The 17916-nt window shown below is 38.8% G+C and overlaps 1 protein-coding gene across 1 annotated transcript in view; it reads right to left on the bottom strand.

The window, feature by feature from the left end:
• LOC131466217 (contactin-associated protein-like 4) overlaps window positions 1-17916 on the bottom strand; it is a 91384-nt gene that overhangs the window by 72064 nt on the left and 1404 nt on the right. The window contains exon 2 of the mRNA XM_058639420.1: window positions 1361-1471. Within this exon, the coding sequence (XP_058495403.1) occupies window positions 1361-1471 (111 nt within the window). The remainder of the gene's footprint in view (window positions 1-1360; window positions 1472-17916) is intronic.

Here is a 17916-nt window from a genome sequence, read left to right as displayed (position 1 = left end):
TTTCACAGAGAAAAAAAAACACTGCAGTTGTACCAGAACACCAGATTTGACGCGTTTTGCATTTTTAAATCTCAACACTATAAAACGTAATAACTACATGTTGTCTTTGACTGGAATTTTATTAATGCAAAGGGTTAAACACACTTTGCATTAAGGTGGAACACGACATCACCAAGGTGATCTTACATGGCTATGATGTGTAAATTGGATGTTATGACTGATGAGACAAATGAGACAAAAAACTGTAAATTAAAGCAGGTTCTGTCACAAAAACTACAACATTTACTGGAACTGTTGAATAATGTTCTGTCAGTAAGAATGCGACAGACGAGCAATGTCAGCACAAGTTGCAGTATTTTGCATAAGTGAGGTTTGCCGGTGATGATTAAACACCCATCAGGATGTGTTGTTTGCTGAGCAGTGATGCTGCTCTACAGACAGTGTGGCTATATGACAACATTCAAGCACCGAGCCTGAGTCAGTTCAACTCTGGACAGGTCGTGTTTACCCAACATTTCTACACCAGTATCTGTTCTGGCTCTTCCAGGCTTTATTTCAGCTGCAAGAGTTTATCTTCTGTAACTGGAAACGCTTAAAAAAAGAGTTACTCCTCAATATAGAGAAGGAGTTAAGTTAAGTGTTGCGGATAACTAAACTGCAAAACTGTAAAGAATCATACTTGCTTGCCTGGGATCATTTTTTGTCTTTCATAAAAGCAGGAAGTATCTCATAGACTCATAGACTCTGTGTTTAGTTTCATGCTTTGTTAAAATACTGTCAATGCTCTATATGTAAATAGGTAATTGTTTTTGTGGTGCCAGGGGGGTTCCTTAGTTTGTTATGAGCTTGATTTGTGAAATAAATCATTCATTAATCTTGTCAAGGACTACAATCCTGTGCTGTGCGCTTCGGACTTTGAATGTTATTTTTAGGTATGCTGTTTCTGTTTTGTCTGTGCTGTTTTGTTTTTTGTTGCTCTGCTTTTTCTTACTCTTTAAATACATTTGTATTCATGTTCCTGAAAATGTGAATAAAAAACTTCATTCAAGTACCTCTCCTTGTGTAATTTAATATTTGGTCTACGTGCTGAGTATTTCTTTATGCTTTGAAGAAACACGTTCAATTCAAATACACTTCACACTCTCACTCTATCCTTATTTTATGAGCTAAGTCATCTTTGTACACTAAGAGGAAATGATGTGAAAGGATTTTATTGCAAATGTTTTACAGCACCACAGTCAGTCGTTGGACCAGAACCAACCAGTTATCATTTATGACAATGTAGGTCTACGTCTATCTTAAAATGTGTTGTTGTTATTGCAGAGAGTTTTAAAATATTTAAGCAGTGACAAGTTCTCACCTTCTCTCCTGTTGACTTTGGCAAACACCGGCCCATGGCTGCCGGACAGCTGGGAGGAACTCCTGAAGGATGACGGCGGCAAACTGGACACAAGTGGACCGTCACATACGTCTGTTCACCAAGCACAAAGCAAAGGAAAAAAAGAAGACTAGAATAAATGTTAGGAATCTTTTCTTCTTCATGAATCCTAAAGATTTATATACTGTACATCATTTAAGTATTATCTGCTGTAAGACGGCAGTGTTTCAGTCGTTGTCTGGGATGTCGTCCAACATTCCAACACTTAACCTTACATCACCTAATATACTGCACATCCAGCTACTGGTGCTGGTCCCAAGCTCAGAGGCAAAATCTCATCTAAACTATTTAGTGTTTTTTTTTTGTTTTTTTTTTTCATCTATAATTAAAATAACCTACTGGTTTTTCAGCTTCTTAAATGATAATGTTTTCTGGTTTCTTTGCTCCATATAACAAAGAAATCATCAAAAACTATTTAACTTTGGTTTGTGGACAAAACACGACATTCGAGAACATTATCATGTCAACATTTTTCAACATTTTCAGACATTTTATGGACCAAACAAGTACTCAAGTTATCAAGAAAAGAATCTGTAGTTGCAGTAATAGAGACGCTTTCCTCTCATAAGGTTTTCTCGCTTGCTTGATTGTCGGTTAGAGCAGGCTAAAGGAGCAGTTCCAGGAAATGACCGACTTGGCTCCAGTGGGAAAAGGACACAAACACATCGCTGAAGACCTTTTCATGCCTCACGTGCTTTGATGTTCATGAATGTCAAGGACAAGGACTGAGAGTCCCAAGTTTCTCCCAAGTCCCAAGAGTCCCACATTGATTGTGGATGAGTGACCCAAAGATGACACTAACCACCTCTAAAAGTATCTACGTGTTGCAGTGGATGCTTAAAGTGCATAATATCTGACTCACTAAATGAACGCAGTACTTGACGACAGACATTAAGATCACATTTTTTTTAAAGTATTTTTGACATGGCTGTGAGCACTCTTGTGATTCATATGCGGATCATTGGCGGCAATTCACTCACGGATGCTGTTTGTATCACAAACCTAATAATGGCTGACATTTCCCCTGTAACAAAAGGGAAAAGAGCAGAAGAAGTCAGCCCTGAAGAAGCAAGCGAGTTTAACAGGCACTGAGAGCTGCAGGACAAAGACATCGTTGATTCCAACCCTAAAGAACCTTAAGTCATTTAGTGGGAGCAATGCAATCATTTGCAAATTATTTATATATATAATTTTTACGTCCATTTTTAAGTAATAAAAAACCTGAGATAATGAGCAGTGAGCCAACCATAATTGTGAAAAAGACTGATGAGCATGGACACAGCAAAGTGTAAAATATACAAAGACACAGCCCACTGAGACCCACTGACCCCACCAGTGTGCTGGAAATATGATCTAAGGCAGCGATGAATCAAGCCAGCCCAGCCAATCAGGGACCAGGTTGGGGTGACAGTGGCGATCATGTCATTCCCTGTGTCACTTCTCATGTGTGTTGTGTATTTTTAGATACAGACCGAATGACCAATGACCGAAACAGAAGAAATGCTCAACAACAGTGTTTCATCAGGAAGAAAAGATAAAAGAAAAGATGAAAAAAGGAGAAATATAGCGTTTAATAACCTGACAAAGATCACAGTAAGCATCAATCTGTGGACCTGATACTGACCTAAATCTGGTGCCATGCATCCAGCACTGCAACTAATGATTACTGACAATTATTTTCCACATTAATCGATGAGTTGTTTCACCCATAAAAATGGCAGAAAACGTTGATCAGTGTTTGTCGAACTTGAAAATGACGACGACTCAGTTTTAATGATTTCTTTGTTCTATGGAACAAAGAAACCAGAAAATATTCACATTTAAGAAGCTGAAAATTAATTATTAAACTATTGAACTCACAGCGACTGTGTAAAGTGCTTGAGAGGTTTATTAAAGTGCTGTAAAATGCATTTGAAATGTCTGTTAATCCATACAGAGGCATTTATTTTTTTATTAAACAGGCCAATTATTTAATAATTGCAAGAGTTTTTAGACTTCGTAAATGTAGCCTGAAGGTTGTTTTCCACCAGAGCCAGGTGAGATAATTCAAAATGTATTATCCTGTCTACCGTTAGTGACAAAAAGGCTTCAACCGAGATTGCATTGTCAACATTATTGTGCTTCACTTCAAGTGCAGGGGGATTTTCAATTCCTGAGACTATAAGCCACAGTCTGTCACAGTTTTGAATAGGCTGTCATACCCACCTAGGTGTAACCCAGTCTCACCCCTCTCCTCTCGGCAGACACGTCAGTTTGTCTGAACACTTCTTTTTAAACTCTAGCGATTTAACTGCATCTTCACGGAGAGCGGATGCTTCGGGGAAACTTCAGGCTTTCACCATCATCCCACACAACCTGCTCCAAGAGTATTTCTTAAAACAACAGCAACCCTATGAAAGTTTTCCCGAGCAGCAGCAGCAGCAGCAGCAGCAGCCTCTTCACCTGCAGACATTAATTCATTCTGCTAAGTCTATGAATCGCTTCACCGGAGCTCAACCCGCCCGTTCCCACTCAGTGAAGTCAAATACAGCCAAACTTTGCATCTTCCTCATGATCTCCGTCTCTATAACCAGAAGGTTCCCCGCTGTAACAAACACTCACTGAATATCACAGATGACATCTATATTATTTTAACTTTATACAGTAGTTCTGCATGAATCTCTGACCGGCTGGGCCTGAGTCCTAACTGTTTAAAATGACATTCAGTGACATACTTTTAGTGGGTTAAGGTAACTTTAATATAAGATTGTAATCCTATTTGCAAATGTTACAAAATGCAGGTGTTAAAGGAATATTTCACCGATTTGCATTTAGCTTACACTTGGTCCTGTTAGCATAACTGTTAGCAAAGATGGCGGACACTGTTTCCATTCTGGGAATGAGGTCCGTCCCCCTATGAGTGGTTCTAAAAAATCAGACCAAGGCTCGGACTAAGTGTCACTGGTGGGCACGGTAACAAAAAAAAGAATGAAGATATTTTGCGACTCGGGGGAAACTGAGACTGGGAAGAACAATTTTTCAAAACTGCTACCCCTATTCTAGTAATACAAAGCTAAATGCAAATCGGTGAAGTATTACTTTAAGTGGGGACTACAAAAGCAACATTATAGGTCAGTTTACCGGCAACATTATTTTTAAAGCTGTTGCTTTTAGACAAAATTGCCATAATGTTGTTTCTTTCAGAAGCTTCTGTAATGATGAGCTGTGTTGTATAAAGCTGACTCACAGGCAAGCAAAAACCTATGTAGTACCCATAGGTGACGTGGGAGCAGATTTATCACAATATTCTTATTAATTTTTACACACAAACCAATTAGTTATAATGAATTTCACCCAAACACCAATTGTGAACGCACACAAGCCCAGCACAGGAACCATGGGGATCGGGTGCCTTGCTCAGGGGCACCCCAGCCCTTGGCCCGTCCCGGGATTGAACCCATTGCAACCCCAATCCCTTTCCTCTTCCTATGAATCAGTTAATCACAGATGACAAATTGGCTTCAAAAAATTCCAATGTATTACACAAAATAATGTAGAATTGCAGCTGATAAGCCCAAAAACAAAAAACATTATACTTGAGAGGCCAAAGAAATGAATCATCAAACCCTGTAAATGTATTAAATGTAGAGTATGTCATATGACAGGCCTCCTACCAAGCTACTTTTAAATGATAGTGTGATCTATCTTGATAGGCTATTTGGCTCTCAAAAACACACAAAATGCACCAAACCTAATGTTACCAATTGCATTTTTGACTGAAGAAAAGCAACCTGTCAACATGTCGATACGAAAGACATTTATAATACTGCTGTTTTATTTATGTCCACCCAACCAGGCCTGAGTGGCTGGCTGGGAGAAGAATAAGCAGTGGCACGGAGGTGCACTAATGACAAAACAATGAAGACTATGATACGTCAATTAACTTGCTCACATGGTGATGTGAGAGCGGGCCCTTTGTAAGAAAACTACGCAGATGAGGCAGAGGGGGTTAGAACAGGTGAGGCCATGTTCCTCAGAGACTTTGTGACATTTAAAGTGTGATCATGAGCAAAGACAGAATTCTTAAAGGTGAATTAATGTTAAAGTCTGCTGAGCTGGCAGCTACTGACTGGAGCAGACGTGGAAGTAAAAGGAAACTTGATACCAAGCAGCACTAATATACCTACAGCATGAGAACCTAGTACCACACGGTGATACTTAGACCATCAGAACCTTTTTTTCCTCTGATGAGTCTCAGTAGCTTCACTTATAGGTATTTTTAGATATATAGTGAAGCACATTCTCCTTATATATAGATTGGATTGTAAGTCACAGCAACTGAGAGTCACATTTAATAAGTCAGTAGACAAGTGATGTATACACTGATGGAGTATAGGCCTTGGTAAACATCCATGAAAAATGATTTTGTTTGTAGTGACCCTTACTTTTTAAAACAGTGCTAAATCAGCTATCATCTAACAATAGACTTAAAGCGACACAATGTAGGTTTACGTTCTTCAAACTTAAAGGAGAAAAAAAACAATGAAATGTGTATAAAATGCTATGACATCGGCTACTGTACCTGGTCTGAAGACAAGTTCTGCTTCAGATTTCACAGGTAATGTTGGCTTTTCAACAAATACACACATTATATTTTACGAGATTTGTAACTAACGATAACTTTTACCAACGGTAAAGTAACCCAGGACGATTCAGACATTGTTTTACTTTAAAGAGAGACTGAACATCACTGAATATCTAAGAGCTATGGAGAGCCTTTTTTTTCCCCGACGCATCCGTGAAGTCACATTTCACACACCGGTGACACAGAGGTGGTAAAAAAAACAAAAAAAAAAACACCACAGTTAATCGCCTTTTAATGCAGCTTCACTTTGGTTTAAATATCCCAGGAATAACTGCTAATTTTATAGTGACAGAAGCTTAACCTTCTGTACATGTTTTATAGAAATAACTGAGTGCCCAAATGGACAAATCCCATCCGAGTTCTGAAAGTGACCCAGACAGTCGAGTTCAGCTTGCCCTCGTTCTCTCTGAGCCATCATTGAGTGGGAAAATAGCTGAAAACAGCTGTTCTCCTTTTTTCTCTTTGTCAATAAACCTTTTCACCTTTCACCAAAGATGAAACTGCATGTGCTCAAAAGCACAAACACTAAAGCACCGTCTCGAAACTAGAGGGAAAGCTCAAATGGATCATTTCTAACATGAAAAAACATATCCCTCAAGAATGTGTTAGTTGAAATTGCAGCCTAATGACGGTGCCACATCTAAAGTTGAAGAATTACCAAAGTCACCACATTCATGGCAATGTGAAAAGACAGGCAATCACCTGAAGTATTTGGATTTATCCGAAGTGCACCATAAACGTCAATAAAACATATCATCGTATATCATTCGAATTTTCTGACAGTGAGAGAAATGTTAGTTCCCCATTTCCAGTCCAGGCCAGTACTTCTACAGAGTCTCATTAGGTTAGTCAGATATTAGGAAATAACATAACACTTGTAAACTGTTTTCCGTGTGAAAGAGAAGAGAGCAGTGCTGGTATTTCCTCTGTGATAAGCACAGTACATTAACATATGGCTCCACGGGCAGCAAAACCAATCAGCTGAATGAAGTTATCAAAAGAAAAATGCACAAAGCAGCAAGTAAATTGTTCTTCTGAAGAAGTCGTAACCCTTTTCTTCCAAAAAAAGAAAAGGATGCAAACATTAGCAATAATAATAATAATTAGAGAGTAAACAATCACTCACAATGAAAAATGGAAGTCTTATGCAGATTTGTGACATTTGCTGCAGGTTACATCGCTTTTATTAATGGACCCAGGAGGAGACATGTGGAGTGTGTGATGTGCAAATCATTAATGCTTCATTTTTGCATTTCAAAATAGACAAGACAAGACATTAAAAGGCACTAAAGCACTAAACTCTCATTGGAATTTTTCTTTGGAACATTCACATTGGGATTAATGTGGCCACAGTCCTTCTCCACATGTGTGAACTCAGTTAAACCCCGGGGACTATGAGTGAGCAGCTCCCTTTTTCCCTTAGAGGACAATTTGTTACGAATCTAGAAACATGTGCAAATATACAGTTCAAGGAAGACACTTTTTTATGGAATGTTTGTGATTTGATTTGATTTGAGACAATTCAATGCAATGAAATCCTTGTTTGTAAACATTCTCAAGACCAAAGGAATCCACCAGTGTATTTTACTTTTCATTTTATGACACATTTCAGACCTACCAAGACACAGTCAGACTAAAAGGTGGAGGCATTTCAGAGACACTCATTACATAATGTCTGAAGTGATTTGGCTGAATAATTTAGACTTGAAAGGTAAAAGGTAACTCGGAAGTCTTGTAAGAATGACTCTCTTTGTTCCCAAACAACTCTCGTGAGACTCGCTATGCTTGTGACAGTTGCTTGTGAGCGAAGAGGGTCTTGCAAGATCAGATCAGTTAATCAGTTCATAGTGCATAAAGAACAGTTCAGTGGCCCATGTATCCATGTATTTGTAGCTTTTACTTAATAAGTGATCACTCACTCACATTGGGTAATTGTTCCACCCCAAACCACGACACATTATGGACTATGAAACCACATTATGAAACCATTCCACCAAGTGGAATGGTTTCAGTTTGTTTTACAGTACATAAGTTTCCATTAGGAATAGTACCAAACCAGCCCCAACTGGTACGGCTGGTACGGTACGGATGGAGCTAGACCATCATGTCGCCCGGTCATGTCGCTTTGCACTATTCAACATAAGAAAAATCAGGCCATACCTAACCCAACAGGCTACCCAGCTCCTAGTACAGGCTTTGGTTCTCTCACCGCCTCGACTACTCTCAACCTGTGCTGTGAAACCACTACAGAACGTGGCGATGTGTCTGTTCTTCAATCAGCCTAAAAGGGCACATGTCATCTCTTCATTGAGCTCCACTGGCTACCCTTAGCCGCCCGCATTAAATCCAAATCACTGATGCTAGCCTACAAATTGCTTCATGGGTCTGCTGCCACCTACTTAAATGCTCTCCCAAAGGCTTATGTTGCCCCTCAACTACTCCGTTCATCGAAGTATTGTCATCTGCACAAGACAATCCAGACTCTCGTCATGTGTCGTTCCACGCTGGTGGAATGACTTGCCGAAAGCTACCAGAACAAGAAGCTCTTGAAGACCCAGCTCTTCCAAGAGCATCTTTTGTCTCTAGCACTTACGGTACCCCTACCCCCTCCCCTGCACGATCTCCTACACTTGGATCCACTTCTGCACTCTCTCTATCAGTCCACTGTTCCTATCTAGTGGATTACTGTCCAAGACTTCTACTATGTGGCTTGCTCCTCTTTTGTATGTCCACTAAATTCTTAAATGTAAATGTAGACCCATGACAGTCCGCTGATTGACAGGATGGAAACACCCCATTAGAGACCACCCGTGACCCGCTGCAGCTTCACAGTGAACTGGAAGAGTTTTCACACTCCACCACAACAACATTATCACTGATTGCCACTTGACTTCAAATGACGTTAGAAGTGTCTGGTGTTACAGCGAAGTGACTTTAGTGCATTCATTCAATCAGCTCCTCCAGACTCTTTTTTTCCCCTCTCACTCTGGTCACTGGTCTCAAAAAAAACAAACTACATTGAATTACTCGATTGGATTTGGGGTGAGAAAAAGTTCATGGGTTATCACTTAAGGTAGGTAAAAATGGAATCACTTGTGTTAATGATTGCTATTCATTTTCAAGAGGCACCCCTCCCACTGTGTCGTGCTCCACTCCTCAAGCTAATGAACACGAGGGCTGTCATTAAATCGTAAACTGAAGGGAACTTCAGAGCAGCAGGTGAGGTCATTATGTGTATTAAAATAATCTATTATGATGGAAAATTGTATTTGTTGAGGTATGAGCAGGAAGCAAGGATCCCAGGATATGGTGTTATGTAAATAGAAAAGCCTGATGATGTAATTACAACTTGAGTCATGTTTCGACAGTTTCGTTCCATAGTTTGAGAGCTGAATTTCCCAGTTTTTGGCATCAGTACAGCAAGTTTCTCTGTCCATCTAGAGTTTATTAATAAGTGAGTCAGCTCTGGGCAAAAACTCTATAGGGTGCCTTTAAATTGGTGAGTACAATGCTGTTATAGCTGCTTGGAATGATGATCAAAAACCATGAAAAATTCAGCTCAGTGTTAACTGCCCACTGAGCCCAGTGCGAAAGAATGACCTTTTATTTTATATTAGTGAGTGAATAAGCAGAGAAGTTAGATGTACAGAATATTGTGACTTTATGGTACTCACAGCATGAGAGTCAGCCAGTCAATCAGTTACCCTTCGCAAAGTACAGGCTGTAAAGTGTTTGAAAAGCTTTTATTGGCTGCTTTCCGTGCACTTTTCACCTGACAATCACTGATTGGAATTGGCTTGGTATAGGCCAAAGGTGTGCTCCAAATGTAGTTATTGCTCTGACACATTTTATATTCTCCTCACAGCTTGATATAGAGCTCTAACAGCCAGCTGTCAGTTGAACTAGGGTCAACGCCATTCCGGAAGGCAACAATGCTGTTTACATCAATAGGCATATACTGTATAACCAGCGGCATTATGTCAGGCAACTTGTCTCTTCAGTGGCTCTTTTTATAAAGAAAAAAATAAGATGGTGGATCAATGTTGTATGTGTCAGGATGCCAAAGCAGTCTGGTACTGTTACAGCACTAAAGTTTGCATCCAGATTCACAGCTTTCCAGTCGGTGGTTAAGGCTAAACTTAAGGGAAACATAACTGACAATGATCATCATATTTAGGGCCGGAACCTATTGTTATCCTTCAGATTATTATTATGATTATTTTGAGGGGGTGAACGTGCATAACAACTCTGGAAACTTTGCATGGAGGTCAGGTCCATAGCACCGACTTTCACAAAACTTGGTCGTAACATGTTAAAGCCCAAGACAAACAAAAAAGTATATTGGGACCATAGCCTCAACTCGACAGGAAGTCGGCGATTTTGAATTGGGTGTCCATCTTGGCAATTTGTAGTAGACACATCAAAGTGTGTGTGTGTAAAGCTGTGCTGTATTTTCAGACACAATAAAACCTTTATTTAATAGTCATAAGGGTGTGACTAATGTAAGTTAAGTTTCCCTTAAATTTCCCCTTAACTGCAGACTGGGAGGCTGCATATCTGGATGCCGCCTTCAGCGTCGTTACAGACTCCAATTTAATTGTGATGTGTAAATGTTCTCTGGAGCAGAATGAGGGAAAGTTTATCAGAGAGTTGAAGATGTAGCAATGCTGCAGGTCTGGAATAAAGTCTGCTCCACTTGTTTCCCTTCTTGTTAAAAACACCCGGGGGTATTGTAAGGATCAGATATAATCTGTTATGTGATTTTGCTCAATCTCTGTGGATTTAAAGTGCGCTGTGAACTCTTCAAGCTTGAAACATTGGCATAGGTGCATTGGTTCATTTTTCAGCAGCTCTGCCAGCCAACATGGCGCTGTGAGCAAACTCAAGTCACATGACGTCCGCAGCTCTATAGAGGCAGTGGCATTATCTCCCCAACAAAACCAAACCAAAAAAGCCATTTTCTCTGAAAGAAAATGAAATGGAGTTGAAAGTGATGTCACTTTGAGGAAAATAAGATTGTGACACAGAAGAATGAGAATGTATTGTTGAAACCAAAGAGATGAATGTGTGTGCGTGAAGGTGAGATGAACAAACATGACATTTCTCACACACACACACACACACACGTTTGCCATTCTTCTCAGGACACTGCATTGACTTTTCCGTTCATTTGGACAGCATAAACAAAACATTATTCTGAAACCGTATCCAAAGTTAATATCTTACCTTAACCATAACCTAACCACAATTCAAACCTTAGCCCTAAACTTAACCAGTTCCTCAAAACTGAGTTTCTGCGTCATTAGGACCAGGTTGTTTTTATCTCCATGAGGACGACTGGTCCTAAAAAAAAGGTCAGTGTTGACGCCAGAAAAGGTAACAAATACAAGTACACGGACACACACAGACACACACATACACAAAAACCCAGTCATGTGTGAAATGAGAGGAAGAGAAGGTGGTGGGAGTGTCACTGCACAGCTTATAGGTGGTGGACGAATAGAATGAATATCCACACAAATCCCACAACTTAACTCCTCCACTTCTCGTTTGTTTGCTTCACAGCCTCCACTCTTCATTTTCTGTCTCATCCCTATATAATGCAAATATAGTACTTAAAATTCATTATCTCAATTTTACTTTGAAGTTTAAGCTTAAGGTTTTGTTTTGAACTCAAGCCTGGACTTACTTAAATCATATTTTTCTAAGACTGAATGTAAACACTTAAAGGAACACAATGTAGGATTTGCTCTCTGGGTCCCCCCACAGTTGGTAAACGGTATTGTTTGTTAAAGCTGTTGTAAAAAACATATTTGTTGGCAAATAAACAATGACAGTGAACTCTGAAGCTCTGTGCAAAGAACCATGTCAACAGACCAGGTACAGTAGCCTATGTTGTAGTTTTTTATATAAATATGATACATTTGTTTTAGTTTTATTAATCCTTTTCTGGGTTAATAAATGTAGAAAATAGCATATTATAGTTTCATACATCAAATTAATCTTGGAGACATTATTTGAAGGTTAAAACATTTTAAACCAACATGGGTTATTTATAAGTGCTTACATAAAGTGAAATGTTTGTCTGACTGAGATTAGAGAATGGGTTTGGATTACATTTTCAGATTTGGATTAAATGTACAGTAGGTTATAGCCAAAGGATGAAAATCTCAGATTTTGGTTGTGACACAGACACAGATGCAAAATTGTTTTTGTTTTTTTTTGTTTTGAGACAACTGACTTCAAATTGAACTCAAACTATCCTTGGTAAACATGTCACTTCCTTTTTTCAATCAAATCAAAATACAGTTACGATGGTCAAAATGAGTAAACAGTGCCTGTGTTTTTAATGTATTACTGTGACCTCAACTATTGCACTTTAAATGCCATGCCAACATTGTACATTGTTACACTACTGTGTCTAATTCCAGGTCACTCTTGGAAAATTGAGAAAGAAAGAAAAATTAAAGCAAAAACAGTCAATTTTGTGACTTCTGCACGATTATTACTACTTTATATCACAACTAAAAATGTAATATAAAATGAATCAAAACTTTGACTAAACAACACACGCAATATATATTTTTTTAAAGCCAGAATATGTCACCTATAAACACACACCCAGGATGTCCATATATGGAGTTGTGTATTATTCCCACATCAAATTACCATGGGTGCACGTGAGCACTAAGGGTTAAATAAAGGTTAAAAATAATAATATAAATAATCCAAATCTAACCCTTGGTGATTTCTCAGTTTCCCTCTATGTATTGCTCTATTTATGTTTTCTTCTTTTATTTTCAAACCTAACTTGAAAAAAATGAATTAATGAACTTATACAAACAGTCATTGTTTCAAATTCCACATGAACACAGGGCGCTTGTGTTGCTGCTTGTGGCTGCTGCTGCACAGACTGACAGTGAACAGTGACCTCAGCAGAACGTGGCCGAGTCTTGGACCGATAACAAGTCATCTGATGTAATGACAGGGCCATCTGATGAATGGCTCTGTTTTTTAGGGAGGCAGACATCCACTGGGGAGTCGGCCTTGGGCAAACACGAAATCCCACAGGTCACAAAGGCAGATGGATTGACTGCAGTTCTCTGTCACTTTTATCGCTTAACTACTTGTCCCTGGATTAATAAATCTAGATTGAAGACTGACAGCTCCAGGCACACACACAAGCAACTGGCGCCACCTTTATGTAACCTTGACTTAATCAGAACATCTTCATGACTCCACTTCTACTCAACACATTTTCATAAATGATAATAAAGAAGAAAAGTATGGCAGATTTATTCTCGACTACTTTGCGCCCCTCCTCGTGATAAGACTCTGGTGTCTCGTGAAGCATAAAGGACAGCGGGGTTCGCGGGAAAAATGCCTCACACATTCACACCAAATTGATTTTATTCAGAGGTTTATGTACTCTCAGTGCAAACCAGCACCTCATCGCAGAGTAATAAATTCTGATGAGACAAGGCTGCTCTCATATGAACCAGAGAGCTTGGCGTAAATTTAAATCAACTCCTCTCCCAGAATATATTTTTTACCAAATTATTTTCTGCCTGGCTCTAGACTGAAGGAAATTCATTTCCAGCACTCAGAGAAAATAACAGCACCGTAAATATATTCCCCTTCCTCAGCATGAGCTAGTTAAATAATCAAACACATCTCGACCCAGTCTACCATTTCAGGCATCTGAACGAGGAAATGCTCTTGAGTTTTGCACCAGAGAAGTGACCAAATTGAGGTCAGTCTCTCTAATAATTTAGTCCAATGCAGAATAAACAAATATCATCCTGAAAACTATTCATGGAAAAAGCTGCAATTTAAACCAATGAGGAAGTGTAGGAAGAAGGTGTTGACTGATTCGTATTCTTCAAATTCAAGGACTTTTTGTGTGTTTGTGTTATAACTACAATATTTCAACACTCAGTATCAGTACTGATCGGACACTGGTCAAGTCACTGGATTAGTTGACAGCTTAGTGCAGTGACGTCAAAGTAAAATGACCCAGGGGCCACTGAGTGTCTTTGTCTTGTCAAGAATGGGCCGGTTGAAAGAATAAAATTGAGGAAAAAAACTGTTCAGTAGCTGGTTCGGCAATCCAAGTTTAAGATTATAACACAACATTCCATCGTAACCTCACAAGTAAGACGTCCATGATGATATTTCACAGAATTTCAAAGTAAAAATGTTTGTTTTGTGCTCATAACTTACATATAAAACATACATGTGATGCAAAAATAAATCTATTAATATCCAAACAAAGAAAAACAAATCTATAAATTTGGTGTATATATTAACAATAATGACAATGTGAATTTACTTATTATAAAGTGATATCAGGGCCACATGTGGCCCACAAGCCACCTGTTTGACACCTCTGGCTTAGCAGTTTAAAAGATGCAAAACCACAATATCAGGCTGATATCAGTATTGTGATATTGATATTGGTATCAGACATGAAAAATGTATATAATGCTCTCTTCAGAGGTATTGAGCCATCGCTAATATATTATGATTGTGTTACTCAAGCAAGTCCAGTCGCCTACCACAAACATTTACAGACAGTGACACACACACCGACACAAAATTGTCATATCTAGAAAGTTGTGTTAAGTTATGTTTAGTTTTGCCTTCTATTTGTTGTCTTGTGACTTCCTGTTTTATTTTGACATCTCTCTTTCCTCTTGTTCCAGATAACTTGCCCTTCCCCTGTAGGTTTCCCTCCAGTCTGATTTATCTTCCCCGGCCTGATTGTTTCCACCTGTTCCCCATTACTTTGAGTTTACATATAGCCTGTGCTTCCCTCTGCCCTGTGCCAGTTCGTCTTGTCTGTCATGCCAGAGAACCCACGCCACATCAATTGTTTGAAAGGTTTTTGCGTTTCTTAGTTGCTACTTTGTTTTGTCCCTTTTTGAGCCATCAGAGTTTTTTCCTCGTGAAGAGTGATTTTGATTTGGCACCTTGCCCAGACCTTTTGTCTCCTCCCAGTGAGTGATTATAATTTGTTATTTTTGCCTTTTGCTTATCTAGTGATTCCTCGATAGGGGAATTTATTTGTTACTTTGTCCAATAAATTGGAATATTTTTGGAAGTTGTCTTCGAGTCGTGCTATTGGGTTCAAGTCCTTGTTCGGTTGTGACAAAAATGTATGTCAGTGAGGGGGTTATGTGGTATGCAGTTGGAACGGTGCTTGATAAATACGTGTTAAAGCTTTCTCCAGCTATCAGTCTTTTCTATTTATTACACAACTACATATTTATTTTTGTGCGTCCATAGTCTGAAAGTATGTGCGGCACTGCTCTTGTGAACAAAGGGACTTTTGCCATTGGATGACTTTGGCAACTAAGGCTGAACAATTTTGAATAAATCATTGATTCACAATTGCTATAAAAAATCAAAAGTGATATAATATCACCACACAAAATATTGCGATATGTCACTCTACAATTTTTCCCCCCACCCCGAGTTAACAGTGAGGATCTTCAGGTTCTGCTTGAAGACATAATCATTTGTATTTTACCGAGCCATTTATGAAAGCGTACAGATTTACATTATGTGCACACTACAAAAAGGTTTCACGCAAAGCCGTGTATTTATTGAGATGCCACTTTTCACAGTTTCAGACAGCCCTGTCTGAAATGTATTCGCAGTTTTGCACTCATCTCTATTTCAAGGCTGTTTAAATTATAATTGCACAATAAAAAGAACTTGAGATAGAGGTAACATTTTTGTTTAAGTTGCTTTACAGACTATCCACAGAGATGGAATCCAGGGTCTGTGTCCTGTGAAACACAAATGAGGTTACATGATCAATCCTTCCTCTGACCTTGCAACCTTGTTGTGCAGTTTCACATCCTTTCATTTTCCTATATCCAAAAAAAAAAAGGCTGTAGTTTCTCACCACAGTTTCCTTTGATCCGCTGCTGCTGAAGTGAGTGTTGAATTCTGTTTCTATAACTGTTCAACTGTCTATTTGTGATGAATTGCACCGACAGCTGGACTTGAGAGTATGAGTAAGAGTGCGAGGGAGAAAGAGAGAAGATGACGACGATGATGATGAGGGTGACAGTGATGGAAAGCCACTGCGCTCCACATGGAGAACTCGATGAATGATGTGACAGTTGTTTATTGAGCCGAGGCTCTTTTAACTGTAGAGTCACTTCCATTCCCACTCTGACCAGAACACGATCTTTACGCAGATGACATGTTTGTGTGTATTAAGAAGCAGCTAAATCAGTGCCAATAGCGCCGCAGCACTGAATCCAAGCTGTGTTGCAAAGGTAATACGTCATTTATTATCTGATCACTGGTCTACAAACTCCAAAGCTACAAAAAATAGACAGCAAGGCCGTCAATCGTCATTTCCAACTCATACGTCACGAAGGAGATTCAAAAGTATGAAATGCAATAAAGCCCACTTTAGCAGTAGCCTGATACCTTCATCCATCTCCACCTTAAACAAAACAAAGCCATCCTTTTGATGCCACTGAATTTGGAAATAGGAAGTCTTTCTCTCTCGTTCTTTTTTTACAGATATGCCTGACACCTCAGCTCAAATATTAAAACTATATTATCTTTGTAAATGTGATGCTTTAGTCTGCCTCTCTGTGGCTCTTCCTGAGGTTTCTCTCATATTTTCGGTACAGGGGTTTGGTGGAGTTTTTCCTCACTTGATGTAAGGGTCTAAGGACAGAGGGTGTAAAGCTCTTTGAGGCAAATTGTGTTTGTCATGTTAGGCTATATTAATGAACTGGACTTGACTTAACTAGGGTGGAATGAAGCATAATGAGCATGAAGAAGAGTATTTTTGAAAGAATGTTACAGGTTCATTTTTAATTAGTTTTCTCTTTGACTATTAATGTCCACTATTTCATTTGGCTTTTATCAGATGACAATTTGAATTTTTTTTTAGTTAGTGAACACTGCTATGAATGTTATTATTGCTGACTGTATGGTGCTTTCTTTTCTTGTTTTTATTTCAAGCTCAATCAGTGGCTGGAGTTTATATAAGAGGCCAGTGGGTCCCTGAGAACCAGGATTGGGAAACCCTGGTTTATATAAAGCCTGAACCATTATTGTAACTCATTTTTGTATCTGTAGTCACTCCAGTCAATATATACAATAACATATACATATAAAGGGATGTGTGTGTGTGTGTGTGTGTGTGTGTATATTTTAACCAATATTAATCAATAATCAGAGGACAAATACACTGAAAATAAAAAGATTTAGAATGGTATAGCTCTAAGATGTGCACAGCTTCTCCTTCCTTTTGTTGTTTGGGGTGAAGACATCTAAAGAAAAATTGAAACTGCACCTGCAGAATGACAGCGTTTTGGATTTGAAGCAGATGAATTTAGAATGTCGATCCAATTCAAACTGTACTTTTTCTCTTTCAGCATTTCCCTGGCAGTTTGCAAAGCAGCTAAGAAGTACATTACCACCACCAAGTGGGCTGGAGCTGCATACGCTCATTCTCTTTCTCTGTCATACTGTTTTCCTTTCAAGTCAAATGTAACTTAAGGGATGAACTTTGTTAGAACATTTTTCACTGGGACAAAGAGTATGACTGTTACGTTAAGTTAAGTATGATGCAGAGAAAACACAAAAAAAGCACAATAAAATACGATATTTTTACTCATGTTTTCTCTACCTCGACTGTCAGTTTTAGTGCACACTATCTATAAATCTCTGTTTTATGCAACTATGTCGTTCCACACAATCGACACATCATCGGATCATCTGTTGATTACTTTCTCGATCATTCGACTAATGGTTTGGTCTGTAAAAATGTCAGAAAATGTCGATCAAACCTGGAAATTATGACGTTTCTTGAATGTCT

Source organism: Solea solea, chromosome 9, assembly GCF_958295425.1.
Source record: "Solea solea chromosome 9, fSolSol10.1, whole genome shotgun sequence".
Lineage (NCBI taxonomy): Eukaryota > Metazoa > Chordata > Actinopteri > Pleuronectiformes > Soleidae > Solea > Solea solea.
Note: the sequence above shows the minus strand (reverse complement) of the source record. Positions and strands in the feature narration are given on the sequence as shown.